The 19,764-nt window shown below is 42.4% G+C and overlaps 1 protein-coding gene across 2 annotated transcripts; it reads left to right on the top strand.

Annotated features, from left to right (window-relative positions):
- The first annotated feature begins 1,957 nt into the window (after positions 1–1,957).
- RDH11 (retinol dehydrogenase 11) lies at positions 1,958–19,153 on the top strand. Of its 2 annotated transcripts, none has more exons than XM_061182682.1 (7): positions 1,958–2,114; positions 4,756–4,874; positions 6,153–6,308; positions 7,482–7,586; positions 8,167–8,286; positions 11,472–11,661; positions 18,350–19,153. In XM_061182682.1, the coding sequence occupies exons 1-7, from the start codon at positions 2,041–2,043 to the stop codon at positions 18,450–18,452; spliced, it is 867 nt and encodes a 288-aa protein (XP_061038665.1). In that variant the 5' UTR covers positions 1,958–2,040; the 3' UTR covers positions 18,453–19,153. The 2 variants fall into 2 exon arrangements, with proteins under 2 accessions (XP_061038665.1, XP_061038664.1); XM_061182681.1 differs by having other exon boundaries at positions 8,167–8,376.
- Positions 19,154–19,764: the final 611 nt, after the last annotated feature.

Raw genomic sequence — 19,764 nt, 5'->3', positions numbered from 1 at the left:
AGAGTCAAGGTGGTTAATAGGTATAAAGCACTTGGGCAAGGCCTGGCACATAATAAGCACTATATAAGCACTGGTTGTTATTGCCATTTCTGGCACTGCCCCTAGCCCCTGTGCCTCAACTAGACCAGTGTTTTCCATTGTTCTAGTGGCCCCTGTTTTAACTCTGCACCATCAAGTGCACTCACTCAAGTCCTCTGCTCAGAGCACTCTTGCCTATATGTTGCTTGCCCACTAACTCCTGACCTTCCTCAGGCCTCAGCTCACATGTTATTTCCTCAAAGAAGCCTTCCTGATTTCCAGACCAGGAGAGGTCTCCTGCTATGACCTCCCAAAGCTTTCTCTATTTTCCCTCATAACCCTCATCACAATTTATTCACAGTGATCACTTGTTTTTTTGTTTTTGTTTTTGTTTTTGTTTTTAATTTATTTATTTTTGGCTGCGTTGGGTCTTTGTTGCTGCACGCGGGCTTTCTCTAGTTGTGGCGAGCGGGGGCTACTCTTCATTGCGGTGCACGGGCTTCTCATTGTGGTGGCTCCTCTTGTGGAGCACAGGCTCTAGGCGGGCGGGCTTCAGTAGTTGTGGCACGTGGGCTTCAGTAGTTGTGGTACACGGACTCAGTAGTTGTGGCTTGCAGGCTCTAGAGCACAGGCTCAGTAGTTGTGGCTCACGGGCCTAGTTGCTCCGCGGCATGTGGGATCTTCCCAGACCAGGGCTCGAACCCGTGTCCCCTGCATTGGCAGGCGGATTCTTAACCACTGCACCACCAGGGAAGCCCCAATCACTTGTTGCAGAGGTAATTTCTCCCTGGCTCCTTGCTGGACCTCAGCACAGTGCCTAGTACATTGTAGGAATACCATAAACATTTGTCAAATAAATGAGTGAATGAATAAGGAACAAAACATGGGAAAGGCTTTTAATACAGGTGTAAAACTCTATTCAAATATTAGGTAACCCAATAATAAGCATGTGACAAAATCTGATGACTTAGATAATATAATGTTAAATCAGTAGAAATTTGTATTGTGTGAAGGAAACCCTCTCCTCTCCAATTGCTATAAAATATATTGGTTCAAATTGAGCTTGGAATATGTGTCTTTCAATCAAATGGAAATGACTTATCCAGAAGAACCAGAATACATTACTGTGTGCAGTCAGGGACCACAGACAGATAATGACTTAAAACATTCCCCACCTTCACCCCCAAGGAAACGAGACATAGTCCTTAGAGGGCAGACTGAAAGGAGTGACTGACCAGGGAAGCTGCTTGTTCCCAGAGAGTTTCCATGGCTTTAATTCAAGACAGGATTAAATACTTTCATGAGTAGGCAAAACCAACTGTGCTAATCTGAGAAATCCATTGCTACCCTGGGAGTTAATATAACTAACCCAAGTCATCAAGAAAACTATATTCTATCATCAATTAACACTCAAACACCAGGAAAATTATGATATTATACTTTATATTTCATTATAATTCCACAAAGACACAATAAAATGATTCTCCTGGTAGTGTCTTCAGGGACCGATTGCTTCTGCTTCTTTGCGTGAAGGAACCCCTAAGGAGGAAAGATTCCCCCCTCCCCCCCAACTGTCAGACTCCAAGCGCTCCTCTTTTGTGCAATCAGCCTTAGAACATTTCCCAGACGCCAATATTTGACCTCCAGGAGAAACATGCGGTAACCGCCTACCCATAATTGGGGAAAACTGAACCAGGGTCTGGACTTAGGCACCGGCACAGAGAAGACTGGGGAGATTTCATGGTGGCCAGAAGGGCCATGGGAGAGCTGGTTCGATGATCCCAAAGGCCCTAGATCCTAGCTGGTTGGGGACCCGTTGCGTATCTGGTGCAAAATTCAGCTTCTCTCAGCGTCTGGGAACAGTGTGCTCACATGCCAAGCTTTGGACTACATTTCCCAGACGGCTTTACTCCCCGGGCTGTCGCACTTTACTAGGGCGTGTCTTGGAAGAGAGGCCACAGCCGGCGAGCACCGCTGGGGCATCTCGCTCACCTCCGGCAGCCGCACCTGCCTCCCCGCGAGATGATTGGGGTCCTGCTCCTGCTCCTGCTCCTCCTCCTCCCCTTTCTCCTGTACATCGCTGCACCCCAAATCAGGTCTGTGCAAATGTATTGCCTTCTCTTGAGAAGTCTTCGGGGGGAACATTCATCCCCATCGAAGCTCTGTTCTTCAAAAAAGGAAAGGAAGACTCCCCGCGGGGCTCCAAGTAGGGGAGTTCGGTTGGTCGGAGGAGGTCCAGCTGCCCTGGGTGAGGAGGGCGATACCAGGAGACCCCAGGCCGTGGGAAGGGGCTGCAGTCCGGAGCACCCTGCTTTGTTTCCTCAACGCAAATCGTGACATCTGCAGCTCCATTGCTTGCTCTCTTGTTGCTGTTAGATTTGCTTTTTCTCTGCACAGATGTAGTAAAGGAGAGAAATGAAAGCGTTTCATCACACTCTCCTGCCTTCTACCTGCCTTCGCAGCAGGAGTTGGGGGTGGGAGGTGGTCCGAGTCCTGCTCTGGGGTTTGGGGGTGGGGAGGAGAGGTTGAGGGTCGTGGTCTCTTGACCAGGTGACACATCAGCCAATGGCTGGCTGAGTGCCCCGGAGAATCAGCAGCGAGTTGCACACTGCTGATTGGTGCTGAGTAAATCACCAGTAGTGACGGTGGACCAGTGACTGAAGACACACACTCCTTCCCTCGGTGGGGATTGGATGGACGGGGGAAGGGGGACGCGGTCACTGTCTGAGTGGAACTGGAAGGCGCGCTAGATCACCCTCTGCCATTTCTTACCACATTCACCCCTTCTTCCCTTTCTCCCCACCTCCCTCGAGCCCCTCCTCCAGTTGTATTTTTCCTCCCCTCTGCACACGCAGTCCTTCCACCTCTAGGCACACATGGGTGTTGGTACTCGGCCGAAACGCTGCTTTTTATCTCTTTCCGCCACGACATCCTCTTATCCACATAGAATCTCAGTGAAGAGTTGAACCTGAACTGAAAATAGTGCTCATACCTCAGCAAGATTTTTCTAAGGAAGGTTACACTCCAAGGGTGATGTTCCAAACCACCTAGCTAGGTCATGGGGGCTCGACCAGAGCTGGACTTTCATAGTTGATTGTCTCTTTTCATCCTGCTGGTTAAGGAAAAGGAAGAGCTGGGTAGAGGCCCTGATACGTTGTGGCTCCTGGAGCTAAAGCTGAAGGGATGTGGGAAACTGAGCAGGGAGGCTTGTTCTGAGGAGGAAGATATCCGTTGGTGGTCACCTTGAGTTAGTTTGCTTCCTTCATGGCCTGTTTGTTCTAAGCAGGAACTTGAGTGGCTAGAAGTGTGTACTTTGCAATTCTAAGTTCAATGAAAAAGGTTGAAATGCTCTTAAAAATGCATCTCCCAGTCAACAAATTGTTTTAAATTGAGCCCCCAAGATTTGCAGAGAAAAGAACAATCCGAGGCCTACTAATACCTGTTTGTGCATTCATTCTTTTGGAGAAGCAGGATGAAGGAAGAAGGACTCAAATTAGTGAAACTAGGACTTGAATCTCAGCTCCTCTTTGTACTTATTTACATTATCCTTTGTCTTATTTATTTATTTTTTCTAAATGTATTTATTTATTTTTGGCTGCGTTGAGTCTTCGTTGCTGTGTGCAAGCTTTCTCTAGTTGCGGCGAGCAGGGGCTACTCTTCGTTGCTGAGCGCAGGCTTCTCACTGCGGTGGCTTCTCTTGTTGTGGAGCACGGGCTGTAGGTGCGCAGGCTTCAGTAGTTGTGGCACGCGGGCTCAGTAGTTGTGGTGCACGGGCTTAGTTGCTCTGCGGCGTGAGGGATCTTCCCAGACCAGGGCTCGAACCCGTGTCCCCTGCATTGGCAGACGGATTCTTAACCACTGTGCCACCAGGGAAGTCCCTCTTTGTCTTATTTTTAAGTGTGTGTGTGTTTCTGTTCGTTTTGTCCAGGTTGACAAGCTTTCATAATTTTAACTTTGTGTTGAGTAAGCTGTTTTATCAAGGCCATAAAGTGCCAGTTATGGACAGATAACATCAGTGGACCAGTTCTTTCTTTTTCTAGGCTGAGTCTTGTGATTTCCTAAGCTTAAGAAAGAGCTCCACTGGGAGCCTGGCTAAACAGATATTCATCAGTTCTTGTAACTGCAGGGAACAGTGCTAAGGTTTGCCCTTATAATAGAATCACTTCTGTCCTCAAGCAAGAGCAGAAACATTTGAACAAGAAAATCTTTTTTTTTAATAAATTTATTTACTTATTTATTTATTTTTATTTTTGGCTGTGTTGGGTCTTCGTTGCTGCGCACGGGCTTTCTCTAGTTGCGGCGTGCGGGCTTCTCATTGCGGTGGCTTCTCTTGTTGCGGAACATGGGCTCTAGTCACGCGGGCTTCAGTAGTTGTGGCATGCCGGCTCAGTAGTTGTGGCTCACAGGCTCTAGAGCGCAGGCTCAGCAGTTGTGGTGCACGGGCTTAGTTGCTCTGCGGCATGTGGGATCTTCCTGGACCAGGGCTCGAACCCGTGTCCCCTGCATTGGCAGGCAGATTCTTAACCACTGCGCCACCAGGGAAGCCCGAGCAAGAAAATCTTAAGAGCAGAAAATTTTGTTTTCTTTCCTCCAACCTTCCTTTAATCTATAAAAAGACAGCAGTAGAAGGAACCAAAACAGCCCTCAGCCTTGGGACCTGTAGACACGGGGGTGTTGCAGGAATCTCTGGCTGAGACAAAGAGAATGAAGAACTGATGAGCTCTCCTCTGTCTGCAGGAAAATGCTGTCCAGCGGGGTGTGTACCTCAACCGTCCAGCTTCCTGGGAAGGTTGCTGTGGTCACTGGAGCCAACACAGGCATCGGGAAGGAGACAGCCAAAGAGCTAGCTCAAAGAGGCAAGTTCATCTGCTTCTAATTCCCTCCTGCGACTGTTGTTTTTTTTTAATTGAAGTATAGTTGATTCACAATGTTAATTTCTGCTGTACAGCAAAGTGATTCAGTTATACATATATATACATTCTTTTATTAATATATTCTTTTCCATTGTGGTTTATCATAGGATATTGAATATAGCTCCCTGTGCTACACAGTAGGACCTTGTTGTCCATCCATTCTATATGTAATAGCTTGCATCTGCCAATCCCTAACTCCCAGTCCATCCATCCCCCACCACCCCCACCTTGGCAACCACAAGTTAGTTCTCTATGTCTGTGAGTCTGTTTCTGTTTTGTAGATAGGTTCATCTGTGTCATATTTTAGATTCCATGTATAAGTGATATCATATGGTATTTGTCTTTCTCTTTCTGACTTACTTTACTTAGTGTAATAATCTCTAGTTGCATCCATGTTGCTGCAAATGGCATTATTTCATTCTTTTTTATGGCTGAGTAATATTCCATTGTATATATGTACCACGTCTTCTTTATCCTTTCATCTGTCAATGGACATTTAAGCTGTTTCATATCTTGGCTATTGTGAATAATGCTGCTATGAACATAGGGGTACATGTATCTTTTTGAATTATAGTTTTGTCCAGATATATGCCCAGGAGTGGATTGCTGGATTATATGGTAATTCTATTTTTAGTTTTCTGAGGAACCTCCATACTGTTTTCTGTAGTGGTTGCACCAACTTATATTCCCACCAACAGTGTAGGAGCGTTCCTTTTTCTCCACACCCTCTCTAGCATTTGTTATTTGTAGGCTTTTAGTGATGGCCATTCTGACTGGTGTTAGATGATATCTCATTGTAGTTTTGATTTGCATTTCTCTAATAATTAGCGATGCTAAACATCTTTTCATGTGCCTATTGGCCATCTGTAGATCTTCTTTGGAGAAATGTCTATTTAGGTCTTCTTGCTACTGCTATTTTATCCCTTGCAATGATGACTGTTCTCATTATTTCCTGCCAGTCTTGGAATTCAAGAACATTCCAAGTGCCCCACTGATTTGCTGGTCTGATACTAGTACAATGTTCTACATATAATGGACACAATGAATATTATTGATTTATTTTTCTTTCCTGATTTGTTCATCAGATACCTCTGTGTGAAGTAGAGGTAATTCCTTTTTTAAAAAAACAGTAGAAAATAACATTTAGCATTAGTATTAGGTCTTTGATACTCACTCAAAAACAGAGCCGACAGTTTGTCTCTTTTATATGTTGGTTGACAGGAGCCCGTGTATATTTAGCTTGCCGGGATGTGCAAAAGGGAGAGTTGGTGGCCAGAGAGATCCAGATCATGACAGGGAACCAACAGGTGTTGGTGCGGAAACTGGACTTGGCTGATACTAAATCTATTCGAGCCTTTGCTAAGGGCTTCTTAGCAGGTAAGTGTGGAACTGGAGACTATGCTGTGGGTCTTGCAATCAACATGGCAGACTTAGCTAAAAGGAAAAGGTTCCTCTCCCTCTCTGACACATAGAAATGCTAGATAAAATATAGCCAAAAACTTCTGATTCATAGCTGAACTCATTAGTAACAAAGGGAAATACTCAAGAGGCAGAAACAAAAAGTGAATTCAAAAATTCATAGCAGTGCATAAGAACTAAAGCCAGAAATCTCATACATGTACCAGAACTCAATATGGGCTTTAAGGTCTGGAGTCCAAATATCCGTACAGGGATAGGAGATGACACCTCAGGATGTTGAGGGCTGGGTTGCTGTCTGTATCTGAGGCTCCACATAAGGTTGGGATTCACAAAAAGCCATCTGGTCCTTGGTACAGGGAGCTTAAAAAAAACCCCAGGCCACCAGCTCAGGCATATGACAAAGAAGCTTATCATCTCTTTAGAACATGGATGGATAAACGGTCATCTGCAAGAAATTAGAACTTCAAGCTGACATCATTTATGGGGTGGGAGGGAATTCATTCACACCACCAACTGGTGCAAGAAACTTGAGCTGAGAAATTAGTGTAAAACCCCGTAGTATCACATCAAAATTGAGTCCAAGAGCACTCTGTAGGCTTACTCCCTCATAACCCAGGGATCTAGGCCTCCCAAGGGAAGCAACTTCCACTGATACATACTTTTAGTCAGAAATTACAACTCACATGAGGAAATAAATCATAAGAGAGAGTTAGCAGATGAAACAAAGAGGTGAAACCAGTGTTTCTTTGGGGGCCTGAATCCGAGCGGCAGGGAGGCATAAAGAGTATCCTTTTTCTCTTGTTTTGGAATTTCCCATTCAGCTTGGGAAGTCTTTCTGTTGGGAGAGATAGACAGAACACTTCCCAAAAGCACTGAGTAAGTAGCTCCTGAATTGGAAAGATTGGAAAGGCCATTTGGTAGTGTCAGGTGGAATTTTGCCCTGTTTTAAGAGTACATATGATTCAACTAAAGTCTTAAAATGAAAAAACAATACAAAATAAGTATGAGGGGAAAATAGAGGAAAGATTGAAGCCATGCATCCTCATTTTCAAAGCATGGGTATGGGGCAGATTTCAAAGATGTAACAGCTGTGGCTGGCCACTTCCACTCTCCATCCCCTCTTCCTTGCAGAGGAAAAGCATCTCCACATTTTGATCAACAACGCAGGAGTGATGATGTGTCCCTACTCCAAGACAGCCGACGGCTTTGAGATGCACATAGGAGTCAACCACTTAGGTAAGAAATTGTGTCTCATCACAAAGCTAGAGGGAAACTAAAGTTCCCCTTGGAAAACTTAGGGTCATATGGAGCCTTCTTTGTGGTGTGATTGGACCTTTGGGCCATAATAGACTATAAGTATATAATAAATAGTGTGGTCCTGCCTGAAAGCTCAGGCTCGCTTGAGGTTCCTCCCACTTTTTAATCTGTGCTTCAGATTCAATTTACCTTAGAATATTTTTGAACAACCTAATTGGATTGGGGGCTGTGTTGCTTTCTTTGTAGTGACTCTTGTGGCCAACATCAAGTAGCAGCCACCTGCTCTTAAACAGTGATGTTATTCAAAGTTGGAATAAGACATGACTTCATATTCATATTCACATAATCCAGACCTACCTCTTAGAAAGATGTCTCATGTCTTTGGCTGTTCCTATTTCCCCAAACCATCACTGAACTTATTCTGTAGTTGATAATGAATTAATGAGGCAAAAAGCCTTATTCTTGAATGCTCTGCCTTCCATAGCTGAGCCCGGCTCACCACTACTCCCTTCACCCTCACATTGGCCCTGAATTCTGTTAATTCTTCTTTTTCTCAAAGGTCACTTCCTCCTGACCCACCTGTTGCTAGAGAAGTTGAAGGAATCAGCCCCATCAAGGGTAGTGAATGTGTCTTCCTTAGCACATCACCTGGGAAGGATCCATTTCCATAACCTGCAGGGTGAGAAGTTCTACCATGCAGGTCTGGCCTACTGTCACAGCAAGTTAGCCAACATTCTCTTTACCCAGGAACTCGCCCGGAGGCTAAAAGGTAGGCTTAGAAGAAATGAGTGTGGAGACATGAGTCAATGGGAAGTAGCTAAAAGCCACAGGAATAGGAACTGTTTTCTGGAGCCCATCCTCTGGACAGGACCTGCTTCCATGGCTCTACCTGGGTATAGTTTTAGTAAACAGCCCACAACTGAATGTTGGAGGTGACTGGGAGGTAACGGGAAAATTCTGAAGGCTGGGCTTTGGCAGTTACTAGCTGCATGACCTGCAGCAAGTTGCTTAACTTTTCAAGACTTATTTCCTCATATGTAAAATGGGACTGCTTCACGGGTTATTGTCATGATTAATTCAGGCCTCATGAGCAAATCAAGTTTTTTGACTCGTAGTGAAACTAGATAGAAGGGAGGGACCAGAACTGGCACTGGCTACAACCATTGGGATAAAACAGGTGCTGGGACTATGGAGGGGGTCTCCCTAACAACAAAGGGTCAAATAAGAGGGAAATGTATGCTTGAGGAGGGGAGTCTCCAGTCACAAATAAACAGAGGTCCTTAGAACGGTCTACTATGGATTTCCAATAAATAGAACAGGAAATCCAGGGTGGACAATTAGAGTTGCTTAGGATTAAGGCAGGCAGAATTCAGGCTGAAGGTATCAGACACATTAGCCCCATCGTTGGAAAAGGATCGTCAAACCACATGGACAGCTGTGAGATGGAGAGTTATGTCTATGCTCAGGGCATAACATCCTTTATCAGCTTGGGATAGATCAGGGTAACTGGATGGTGAAAACTACCCAAAGGTTGGTCAGGGAGCTAGGGTGGCCTGGAAGTGGAGAGATGGACCCAGCTGTGAGGATCAGATAAAAGCAGAGGCCACACGAGTGAGAAAACCTGATAGGTATGAGGATTAGGTGGGAAATAGCTATGATGCAATGAAAGAAACCTGGGCATGACGGAAGAGTCATTCATTCAGCCATTCAACAGCCACGTATTCAGTGTCCATGCTATTTTACACACTGGATTAGGGGTTTGAGGGTGGAGTGGTTCACATCCAATGGGAGAGAGAAATAATTAACAAGTATTTATACAACTGTCACATGTAAAATCAGTCTACTAATGCATGAATAATTCTCATTGTATGAAGTTCAAATAAGATGGAAGTATGTAGTTATTCTCCTCTCTTCCCTTTCTGCTTTTCTCCCCTCAAGATACCACTGTCAACAACTTGATGTGCACCATTCCAATTATTTTCTTGTGCATTTACATATGTATATATCATACATAAGGAAGTGAAATTCCAACACAGTATCTTAGAGATCTTTCCATGTAGTACATAGAGATTTACCCCATTACTTTTGTTGGCTGCATTATGTTTCATAGTATAGATGTGCTTTAGTTTATTCATTTCCTAAACAACGTCTAGACAGTTTTCTTTTTGTTGTTGTTATTTAATTATAATTGTGATAAATGCTGTAAAGGGGAATTACGAGGACCTATAATGGATTGGCAGGGGGGTGGTGGGGAGAACCTTATTCAGTCTGAAGGATCAGGAAGGACTTTTCTGAGGGAGTGAGTTGCAAGCTGAGCCCTTGCAGGATGATTAGAAATTAAATGGGTTACAGTGTGGGTGGGGTGAGGCAGCTGAGGGGGCTGAGGAACATTCCAGGCAGAAGGAAGAGAATGCCTGAAGGTCTGGTCTCTGCTTGAGAAACTGAGAAAAGGCAGTCATAGTTAGAATGTAGAAAGCAAGAGGTCTGAGCTGAGACTGGTAAGGTAGGTGAAGGTGAACTCCAGAGAGGCCACAGTAAGGATTTTAGTGTTTATTCTAAGAACAATGGAAAACCGTTAAAATGGAATTGTTTTTTAAAATGAGGGCAAGAGTGGATGCAGCAGGTGATTTCTGTGGTTGAGGTAAGAAGTGAGGGTAGCTTGGACTAGGGTGGTGGAGATGGAGGGTAATAGACACTCCTGAGAGATATTTAGGATGTGGAAATCACAGGGCTTGTTGATTGGAGATGCATGGTGAGGTGGTGGATCCTTAAGGACTGGTCCTGTGTGCCTGCCTGGTTGAAAGTGTAGGGAACACTGCAAGAACCAGGTTTGGCCTTAAATACATGAAGTCAGTTTTGGACCTCTGAGTCTGCATTACTATGGGTCATCTAGAGTAGGTGTCAAGTGGAAAATAATACAGGTCCACAGTCCTTTTTCTGTAATTGTGAAATCCACAAAGGCCTGAAAACTCAGTTTTTTCCTAAGCTTGATACCAAAACACATTTGGCAGCAAAACCTCACCTGTACTAGGGAGAGTAGGTAATAGACATTTTATATATATAAAATAAAATTTAAAAAATTGGAAACATTTCTGACCCCAGGGTTTCTAGAAAAGAATTGGGGACCTGAAATAGCACATGCATAAGGGTCATTTAGCACTTATCATGCACCAGACAGTATTCTAAGCTCTTTTACACATGAACTCATTTAATCCTGAGAACAGCTCTGTGAGGTGTAGGTATTATAATTATCCCTATTTTACAGATTAGGAAACTAAGTCACAACATCAGGAAGGTTACACAGCTAGTGAGTGGTAAAGCTTGGATTTGAAACTGGGCAGTCTGACTACAAAGTCCATACCCTTAACCACCACATTATACTGCCTTTTATTGTCAGCCAAGAGTTAAAAGGAGCCACTTGGACCATAGATAAAAATGAGTGCTATAAAGTTACAGAGAGGGAATTTAGTGAGCCATGAGAACTCTTAACATTTAAAGTTTGGGCAGAAGATCATGAACCGGTCCAGGAAACAAGAGGATGCATCCCAGAAAGGTTAAAAAAACCAGAAGAGGTGTGGGATCATGGAAGCCAATGAAAAGGCAGCTTTAGGATGAGAGTGGTCAACAATGTCAAGTGCTTCTGAGAGGTCCTGGCTCTGCTGCTTCCTAGCAGTTAATAACCTCTCTGAGCCTTAATTGTAATCTGTGAAATGAAGGTATAAATTACTGTGAAGAGTGCTTGCGATAGCATCATGGGAAGGGAGTCCACATGGGGCAAATGTTTATTCATGTCTTCTGCTCTCTTTGGCCACTTGGCAACATCAAGTCCTGTCTTCCCCTCTCTATATGGCATTCCCACATCAGGCTCTGGCGTTACAACATACTCTGTACACCCTGGCACAGTCAACTCTGAACTTGTTCGGCACTCATACCTCATGAGATGGATTTGGTGGCTTTTCTCCTTCTTCATCAAGACCCCTCAGCAGGGAGCCCAGACCAGCCTGTACTGTGCCTTAACAGAAGGTCTTGAAGTTCTAAGTGGAAACCATTTCAGGTATGAATGTATCTGTTTTTGAAGATGGAATTTCATTGCCCACAGGAAATAATTTGGATTTGTCTGGTGTACCATACCCTTTTTATTTATTTGGGGGGGGGGGAGGGGTATTTATTTATTTAAATTTTCATTTTATATTGGACTATAGTTGATTTACAATGTCGTGTTAGTTTCAGGTGTACAGCAGAGTGATTCAGTTATACATATACATATATTCATTCTTTTTCATATTCTTTTCTCATATAGGTTATCATAGAATATTGAGTAGAGTTCCCTGTGCTATACAGTAGGTCCTTGTTGGTTATCTATCTTAGATATAGTAGTGTGTGTATATTAATCCCAGGCTCCTGATTTATCCTTCCCCACCATGTTTCCCCTTTGGTAACCATAAGTTTGTTTTTGATATCTGTAAGTCTGTTTCTGTTTTGTAAATAAGTTCATTTGTGTTATTTTTAACAATTAGATTCCACACATGAGTGATAGCATATGATATTTGTCTTTCTCTGTCTGACTTACTTCACCTAGTATGATAATCTCTAGGTCCATCCATGTTGCTGCAGATGGCATTATTTTATTCTTTTTTATGGCTGAGTAATATTCCATTGTCTGTATGTATACCTTACCTTTTTTAAAAAGTACATTGTCCAATATGGCTTTTGTCTCTTGACTCTAGGGATGAGGGTAGTTAATGATGCTGCTAATAATGCTGTTTTATCTTTTAATAGGGGAATTTGACCCATTCACATTTTTTTGTGGTAACTACTAGGTTTGATTTTATTCATGCCATCTTTTATATGGATGATTATGCTTTCTGGTTGTTTCTTTTCTTCCTACACTTTTTATGTCAGTCTAGTTTTCTTTGTTCCTTTTTGGACTCCTAGTTCTATTTTTTCACATTAAAAAGAATTTGAATCTGTATTTCTCCATTGCCTTCAGGACTAAAATAGTATCAATGGACTCCCTTCCTGAATAAGTGAAGACTTTTTAAACTTTGTATTGTAGGGAATTTTGAATGTACACAGGAGTAGACAAAATAGCATGTTGAATCCCCATATACCCATAATCAGCCTCAACAACCATTAACCCATGGCCAATCCTGCCCCATCCCCATCCACTACCCCTTCCCATATTTTTCTCATTCATATTATTTTGAAGCAAATTCCAAATATCACATACAATCAAAATTTTAACACGGTTTCACCTCCACCTTCAAGATTTTGTGGAAATAATCCGAAATTTTAGAGAAAGGGCTGTAAATAAATTCAGATTGGAATGAAAGGTAGACAGTCAGATCATGAAAGGCCTATAATGCTAGGCTTAGAGAGGAGCCACAGAAGTTGTTTCAGTAGAGAGAGCCACAATCTGGTCTGTGGTTTAGAAAAATATCCTTAGTAACTCCGTTTGATAAATGAATGAAGTACCCCAAATGAGAGAGAATGAGTTTCTGATGTAGGGTAATGTCAGCCGGAATGAGGAGAATGGTTTAAGTGAGAGATCCTGAAGAGGCAGAATTTTTACCACTTGATGACCAACAAGTGAGGGGGTTGAGGAGGATTTGGTGACCTGGGTTCAAGCCTGAGTTATTAGGAGATTAATTGTGACATTAACTGAGACAGAAGATGTAGATAAATAATGTGTATAGCTTAGGGTTCTTTGATTCCAAACCAGTGGAAATGGACTCTGGCTAACATAAGCAAGAAGAGAATTTATTAAAATATGGGGATACTCCTAGGTTCGAAGGGAAGACTGAAGAGTTAGGCTTCGAACAGTCAGAATGGCCAGTCAGCTGGCCAGGACCCTGCTGCTGGAGTGAGTGAACGCCAGCTGTCTTCAGTCTGTTGTGTTGCCCACCATCCACTCTCCAGGGAGGAAGCATTGGGTCTCTTTCCTACCCCGATCATTGCCTCCATCCTCTCACCCCCACTCGCTTGGCTACAGGAGGACAGGCAGGCATTTGATTAATGGGCTCTTCAAACTATATCCAAGAGGAAGAGGTAATTCCATAGAAAGAAATCAGGTTTCTATTGCCAAAAGAATGTGGGATGGGCGTTCAACCAAAGAGTAACAGTTGCCCACTATGTAATAAACCCGGCTCTGTACATGTTGAGTGTGTTATCCATAAGATATGTGAGTAGAACTGTGTAGCGGATAGTTGGAAATGCAGGTCTGAAGTGCAAGAAGATAGATTATTTAGTTTTGTCCACTGGAATGATTTTCCAAGAGTGACTGGATTCTTCTTCCCTGGAGATTTTAAAAAATGAAATAACCCTTTATCTTGGTTTTGACTGAATGGCTTAGAGTCAGCTTCAAATCCATAATTATTGAATTGACTTTTGAAGAGCCTTTCCAGTACAATGGATTCTTAATTTTAAGCATTTTGAAGATCCAACAGCAGCCATGTAGACCACTAGCAAGACATGAACATAGAAGTCTGTCTTGATTGAAGCTTTAGGACCTTTGCACTGGTTGTTCTTTTCTGCCTGAAACTACTAATCAACTTTTTGTCTTTATAGATTTGCCTGTACAGTTGGAATTATATAATATATGGCCTTTTGTGACTGGCTTCTTTCACTTAGCATTACATGTTAAAGGTTCATCCATGCTAGAGGGTGTATCAATACTTCATTCCTTTTTATTGCCAAATATCTTATTTTATGGATACACCATCTTCATTTATCCATTCATCGGTTGATGGGCATTTGGATATTTTCCCATTTTTGGGTTATTAAGATAATGCTGCTATGAACATTCATGTACACATTTTGTATGGATATTTCTCTTGGGTATAAACCCAGAAATGGAATCTCACTGGAATATGGGTCATATTTTAACTCTACTTTAGCTGTTGAGAAACTACCAGTCTGTTTTCCAAAGTGGCTGCACCATTTTACATTGCCACAAGCAGTATATGAGGGTTCCAATTTCTCCACATCCTTGTTAACACTTGTTATTGTCTGTCTGTCCTTTGATATTAGCTATCTGAGTATGTATGGAGTAGTATCTCATTGTAGTTCTCATTTGCATTTTCCTGCTAATGATGTTGAACATCTTTTCATGTGCTTATTCCCCGTTTCTATATCTTTGTTGGAGAAATGTCTATTCAAATCCTTTGCCCATTTTTAAATTGGATTGTCTTTTTGTTGTTTAGTTGTAACAGTTATTTATATAATCTAGATATGAGTCCTTTATCAGGTATATGATTTGCAAATATTTTCTCCCATTCTGTTGGTTTGTCTTTTCAGTTTCTTCATGGTATCCTTTGAAGAACAGAAGTTTTTAATTTTGATGAAGTCTCATTTATCTATTTTTTCTTTTATCACTTGTGCTTTTGGTGTCTTATCTAAGAAACTATTGCCTAGCCCCAGGTCACAAAGATTTATTACTGTTTTCTTCCAACAGTTTTATAGTTTTAACATTAAGCTCAGGTCTATGATCCTTTTGTTTTTCTTTTTGAATTTTATTTTACTTATTTTTTATACAGCAGGTTCTTTTTTTTTTAACATCTTTATTGGAGTATAATTGCTTTACAATGGTGTGTTAGTTTCTGCTTTATAACAAACTGAATCAGCTATACATACACATATATCCCCATATCTCTTCCCTCTTGCGTCTCCCTCCCTATCCCACCCTCCCTATCCCACCCCTCTAGGTGGTCACAAAGCACCGAGCTGATATCCCTGTTATACAGCAGGTTCTTATTAGTTATCCATTTTATACACATCAGAGTATACATGTCAATCCCAATCTCCCAATTCATCACATCCCCACCCCCACCCCAACCCCCGCCACTTTCCCCCCTTGGTGTCCATACGTTTGTTCTCTACATCTGTGTCTCAACTTCTGCCCTGCAAACCGGTTCATCTGTACCATTTTTCTAGGTTCCACATACATGCGATAATATATGATATTTGTTTTTCTCTTTCTGACTTACTTCACTCTGTATGACAATCTCTAGATCCATCCACGTCTCAACAAATGACTCAATTTCGTTCCTGTTTTATGGCTGAGTAATATTCCATTGTATATAGGTACCACATCTTCTTTATCCATTTGTCTGTCGATGGGCATTTAGGTTGCTTCCATGACCTGGCTATTGTAAATAGTGCTGCAATGAACATTGGGGTGCATGTGTCTTTTTGAATTATGGTTTTCTCTGGGTATATGCCCACTAGTGGGATTGCTGGGTCATATGGTAATTCTATTTTTAGTTTTTTAAGGAACCTCCATACTGTTCTCCATAGTGGCTGTATCAATTTACATTCCCACCAACAGAGCAAGAGGGTTCCCTTTTCTCCACACCCCCTCCAGCATTTGTTGTTTGTAGATTTTTTTGATGATGCCCATTCTAACTGGTGTGAGGTGGGTGATACCTCATTGTAGTTTTGATTTGTATTTCTCTAATAATTAGTGATGTTGAGCAGCTTTATTTTTTTTAATTTATTTATTGTTTATTTTTGGCTCTGTTGGGACTTTGTTGCTGCACGCGGGCTTTCTTTAGTTGCGGCGAGTGGGGGCTACTCTTCGTTGCAGTTTGTGGGCTTCTCATTGCGGTGGCTTCTCTTGTTGCGGAGCACAGGCTCTAGGCGAGCAGGCTCAGTATTTGTGGCTCACGGGCTCTAGAGCACAGGCTCAGTAGTTGTGGCGCACGGGCTTCATTGCTCCACAGCATGTGGGATCTTCCCGGACCAGGGCTCGAGCGCGTGTCCCCTGCATTGGCAGGCGGATTCTTAACCACTGTGCCACCAGGGAAGCCCTGCCTCCATTCTTTTTCCGAGGTCCTGGATCATCTTCACTATCATTATTCTGAATTCTTTTTCTGGAAGGTTGCCTATCTCCACTTCATTTAGTTGTTTTTCTGGGGTTTTATCTTGTTCCTTCATCTGGTACAAAGTCCTCTGCCTATCTTTCTGTGAATGTGGTTTTTCCTCCACAGGCTGCAGAATTGTAGTTCTTCTTGCTTCTGCTGTCTGCCCTCTCTCCTTTTTTTTTTTTTTTTTTTTTTTGGCTATGCCACACAGCGTGTGGGATCTTAGTTCCCCGACCAGGGATCAAACCTGGGCCCCTGGCAGTGAGAGCAGAATCCTAACCACTGGACTGCCAGGGAATTCCCTATGATCCATTTTTGTTAATTTTTGTATATGGTATGAGGTAGGGTTTCCAACTTCATTCTTTTGCATTTGGATATCCAATTGTCCCAGAACCATTTGTTGAAAAGATTATTTTCTCTTTGCTGAATTGTCACGATAGCTGTATTAGTCCATCTCGGGCTGCCATAACAGAATACCACAGACTAGATGGCTTAAATGACAATTTATTTTATCACAGTTCTGGAGGCTGGAAGTTCAAGATCAAGATGCTGGCAGGGCTAGTCTCTGCTGAGGCCTCTCTTCTGCGTTGCAGATGGTTACCTTCTTGCTATGTCCTCACATGGCCTTTCCTCTGTGTGCATATATTCTTGGTGTCTCCTTCTCTTCTTAATAAGGACACTAGTTCTATTGGATTAAGGCCTCACCCTTATGACCTCATTTAACCTTAATTACCTCCTTAAAGACCGTATCTTCATTATAGTCACATGTGGGTTAGAGCTTCAACCAATGAATTTGGGGAGACATGAATCAGTCTATAACAGTAGAATTACCAAAAATCAATTGACTGTAAATGTGAGGGTTTACTTCTGCACTTTTAATTCTATTCCATTCATTTACATGTGTATCCCTATGCCAGTATAACACTATCTTGATTACAGTAGCTTTATAGTAAGTTTTGAAATTGGTCAATCTTTTACTTATACTGATTAATACTTACCAAAGTCCCACTGGAAATATCAGCATCATGACCATGCTGATGTCATAACCATACTTCAGTAGCTCTTATTGTATGTAATATTTGAATTTTGTATTTGAATAATTTTTACAGCATGTCTTAGCTTACAGGGCATTTTCATGTCCTTTGTATCATTTGCTGTTCACCATAAACTTATAAAGAATTTAAGGCTTAGTGCATTGGAAGCTGTAGAGGCCTACAGAGGCCAAGTCATTTCCAGAGAGTCATCCAGACCCTCTTGGTCATCAGTGATAGTCTTTTCACTCAGAAATGGCAGGTTTTGCTGGTGGTATTGGTGAGTTCCCTTAAACAGAAGTACTACACTTATAAGGCTTGTTCTTTGAGTTTAAAAACAGTTATAACTGCAGGTAGATCAGAAAGAAGAAGGTTTTTTTTTAACCACTCCAAGCATCTATGACCAATGTAAATAGCAGTATCTCAGCTACATGACACTGTACAAGGGCCTATAGAGTGGACCTTAGAGACATGTTTGAATAAAATGGACATACACAGGAGTCAGGCAGGCACTGATATTACAGTTAAATATATATATATATACATATATATATATATATATATATATATATATATACACACACAAAGCGGAATATAAAGACTAAATGATACACATTATATATCAAACAAAGCATTCTGATCCGGTGTGGTCTAGTGAGCTCTAAAATGGTAATTACATTTTCTCTGAGGTAAACATTGGAGGATGCAGAGATAGGACAAACACTGGTCCTGTGAAGTGCTCAGAGCACATGTCATCCCTGGGTTGTTTTTCTGTTGTGTTCCTTATCCCAGGCAGAGAGCAGACTCCATTCTTAACCCTGTGCTTTAAGTCTTTCTCTTTCCTTTCCAGTGACTGCCATGTGGCATGGGTCTCTGCGCAGGCTCGTAATGAGACAGTAGCAAGGCGGCTGTGGGATGTCAGCTGTGACCTGCTGGGCATCCCTGTGGATTGACAGGTGATGGCAGTTGGACCCAAGAGAAGCCTGCAGTAGACTACTAAGTACTCCCTGCCAAAATGATTCTCCTTCAGGATGGCCAAAACCTTGAGCACAAAGAAAGCAAACCTTCCAGCCTTGCCTGCTTGATGTCTGATACAAGCCCAGTGTACACTGCCAGATTCATCTAAACGCCTTGCATTTGTCCAGATTTATTTTGCTCCTGTTACTGCCAGAGTTACTAGAGATAATATAGGATAAGTAGACCTTCATATGACCTCCAAGCTCATATCTTCCTTCTGAAGCCTACTACCTAGGAGAACCTAAGCTATGGCAGGGGTTAATTTCTGGCACTTTGGATTAGTTTCTATCCTCTTTGTCCACAATGTAGTTCCTCCCAACCAAACAACCTTCAAGGGGGCCATCCTTTAGCTTTAGCTAAACTCCAGGAGTCACAGTGGCTTGGCTCAAGAGCAGGGTTTGTCCCTCACCTCTTAAGAAAACCATCATGGCACCAACATCTGGATTCTTTCAGGAAACTCTTCACTGAATCTGGATTGTGGCATGGCTTTATCTCTGACAACCTAAAGCCACTGCTGCTAAAACACTTTCACATGCCTAGACCACAGAAGAGCTTCCTTTTCTAAGAAGTTGGTGGAGTTTACAGGGTGGCAGAAATTTGGGGAAAGGCAAAAATAAAAATCAAATTTAAACTGTCATTCATTTTCCTGCTGTTTCTCAAATCAGCAAGAGGGTAGTGAAAGAAGCAGCTTGAGAAGATAGGCCACCTGGCTTCAGTTACTGACCCTAGATCCATGGAGGCCTCCTTTTTGTACCTTGGTTTCTCTCAGAAAACCAGAAGGGAAAGGCTGTTTAGTGATTGTCCCTGAGTATATCTTTGTGTGTGTTCTTGTGTATTTATGCAGCTGGGAGTATTCAAAATAGCCACAAAGGAACAGTATTAAACTGGACCCCCGTGCAGGTAAATGATCAGAGACGGAGCAGACCTGTGTCATTCAGTCTTTGATACAATGGAAAATGAACTCTGTATATGCTGATAACTACCCACCAAGAAGCACATGGGTGGCAGGGAAGAAGTCCAAAAAAGAGAAGAATCCTGGAAGATAATGCATGCAAAGGCAATGAAGGGACTAGAAAAGGGTTTTAAAAAAAACCACACACACACTCACACAACAGCTAAATATGTTAGTAATATCCAGCAATAGAAGAATTGAGGGTGACCACCTGAGTTCAAGTAAGACGGGAAAGGCACTATGTTAAGCACCAATCAACCTATGTGGTAGAAAAAAAACCCAGACAAACAAACACA

The sequence above is a fragment of the Eubalaena glacialis genome, chromosome 2 (genome assembly GCF_028564815.1).
Source record: "Eubalaena glacialis isolate mEubGla1 chromosome 2, mEubGla1.1.hap2.+ XY, whole genome shotgun sequence".
NCBI classification, from domain to species: Eukaryota; Metazoa; Chordata; class Mammalia; order Artiodactyla; family Balaenidae; genus Eubalaena; species Eubalaena glacialis.
This window is presented reverse-complemented; position numbering and strand designations above follow the sequence as displayed.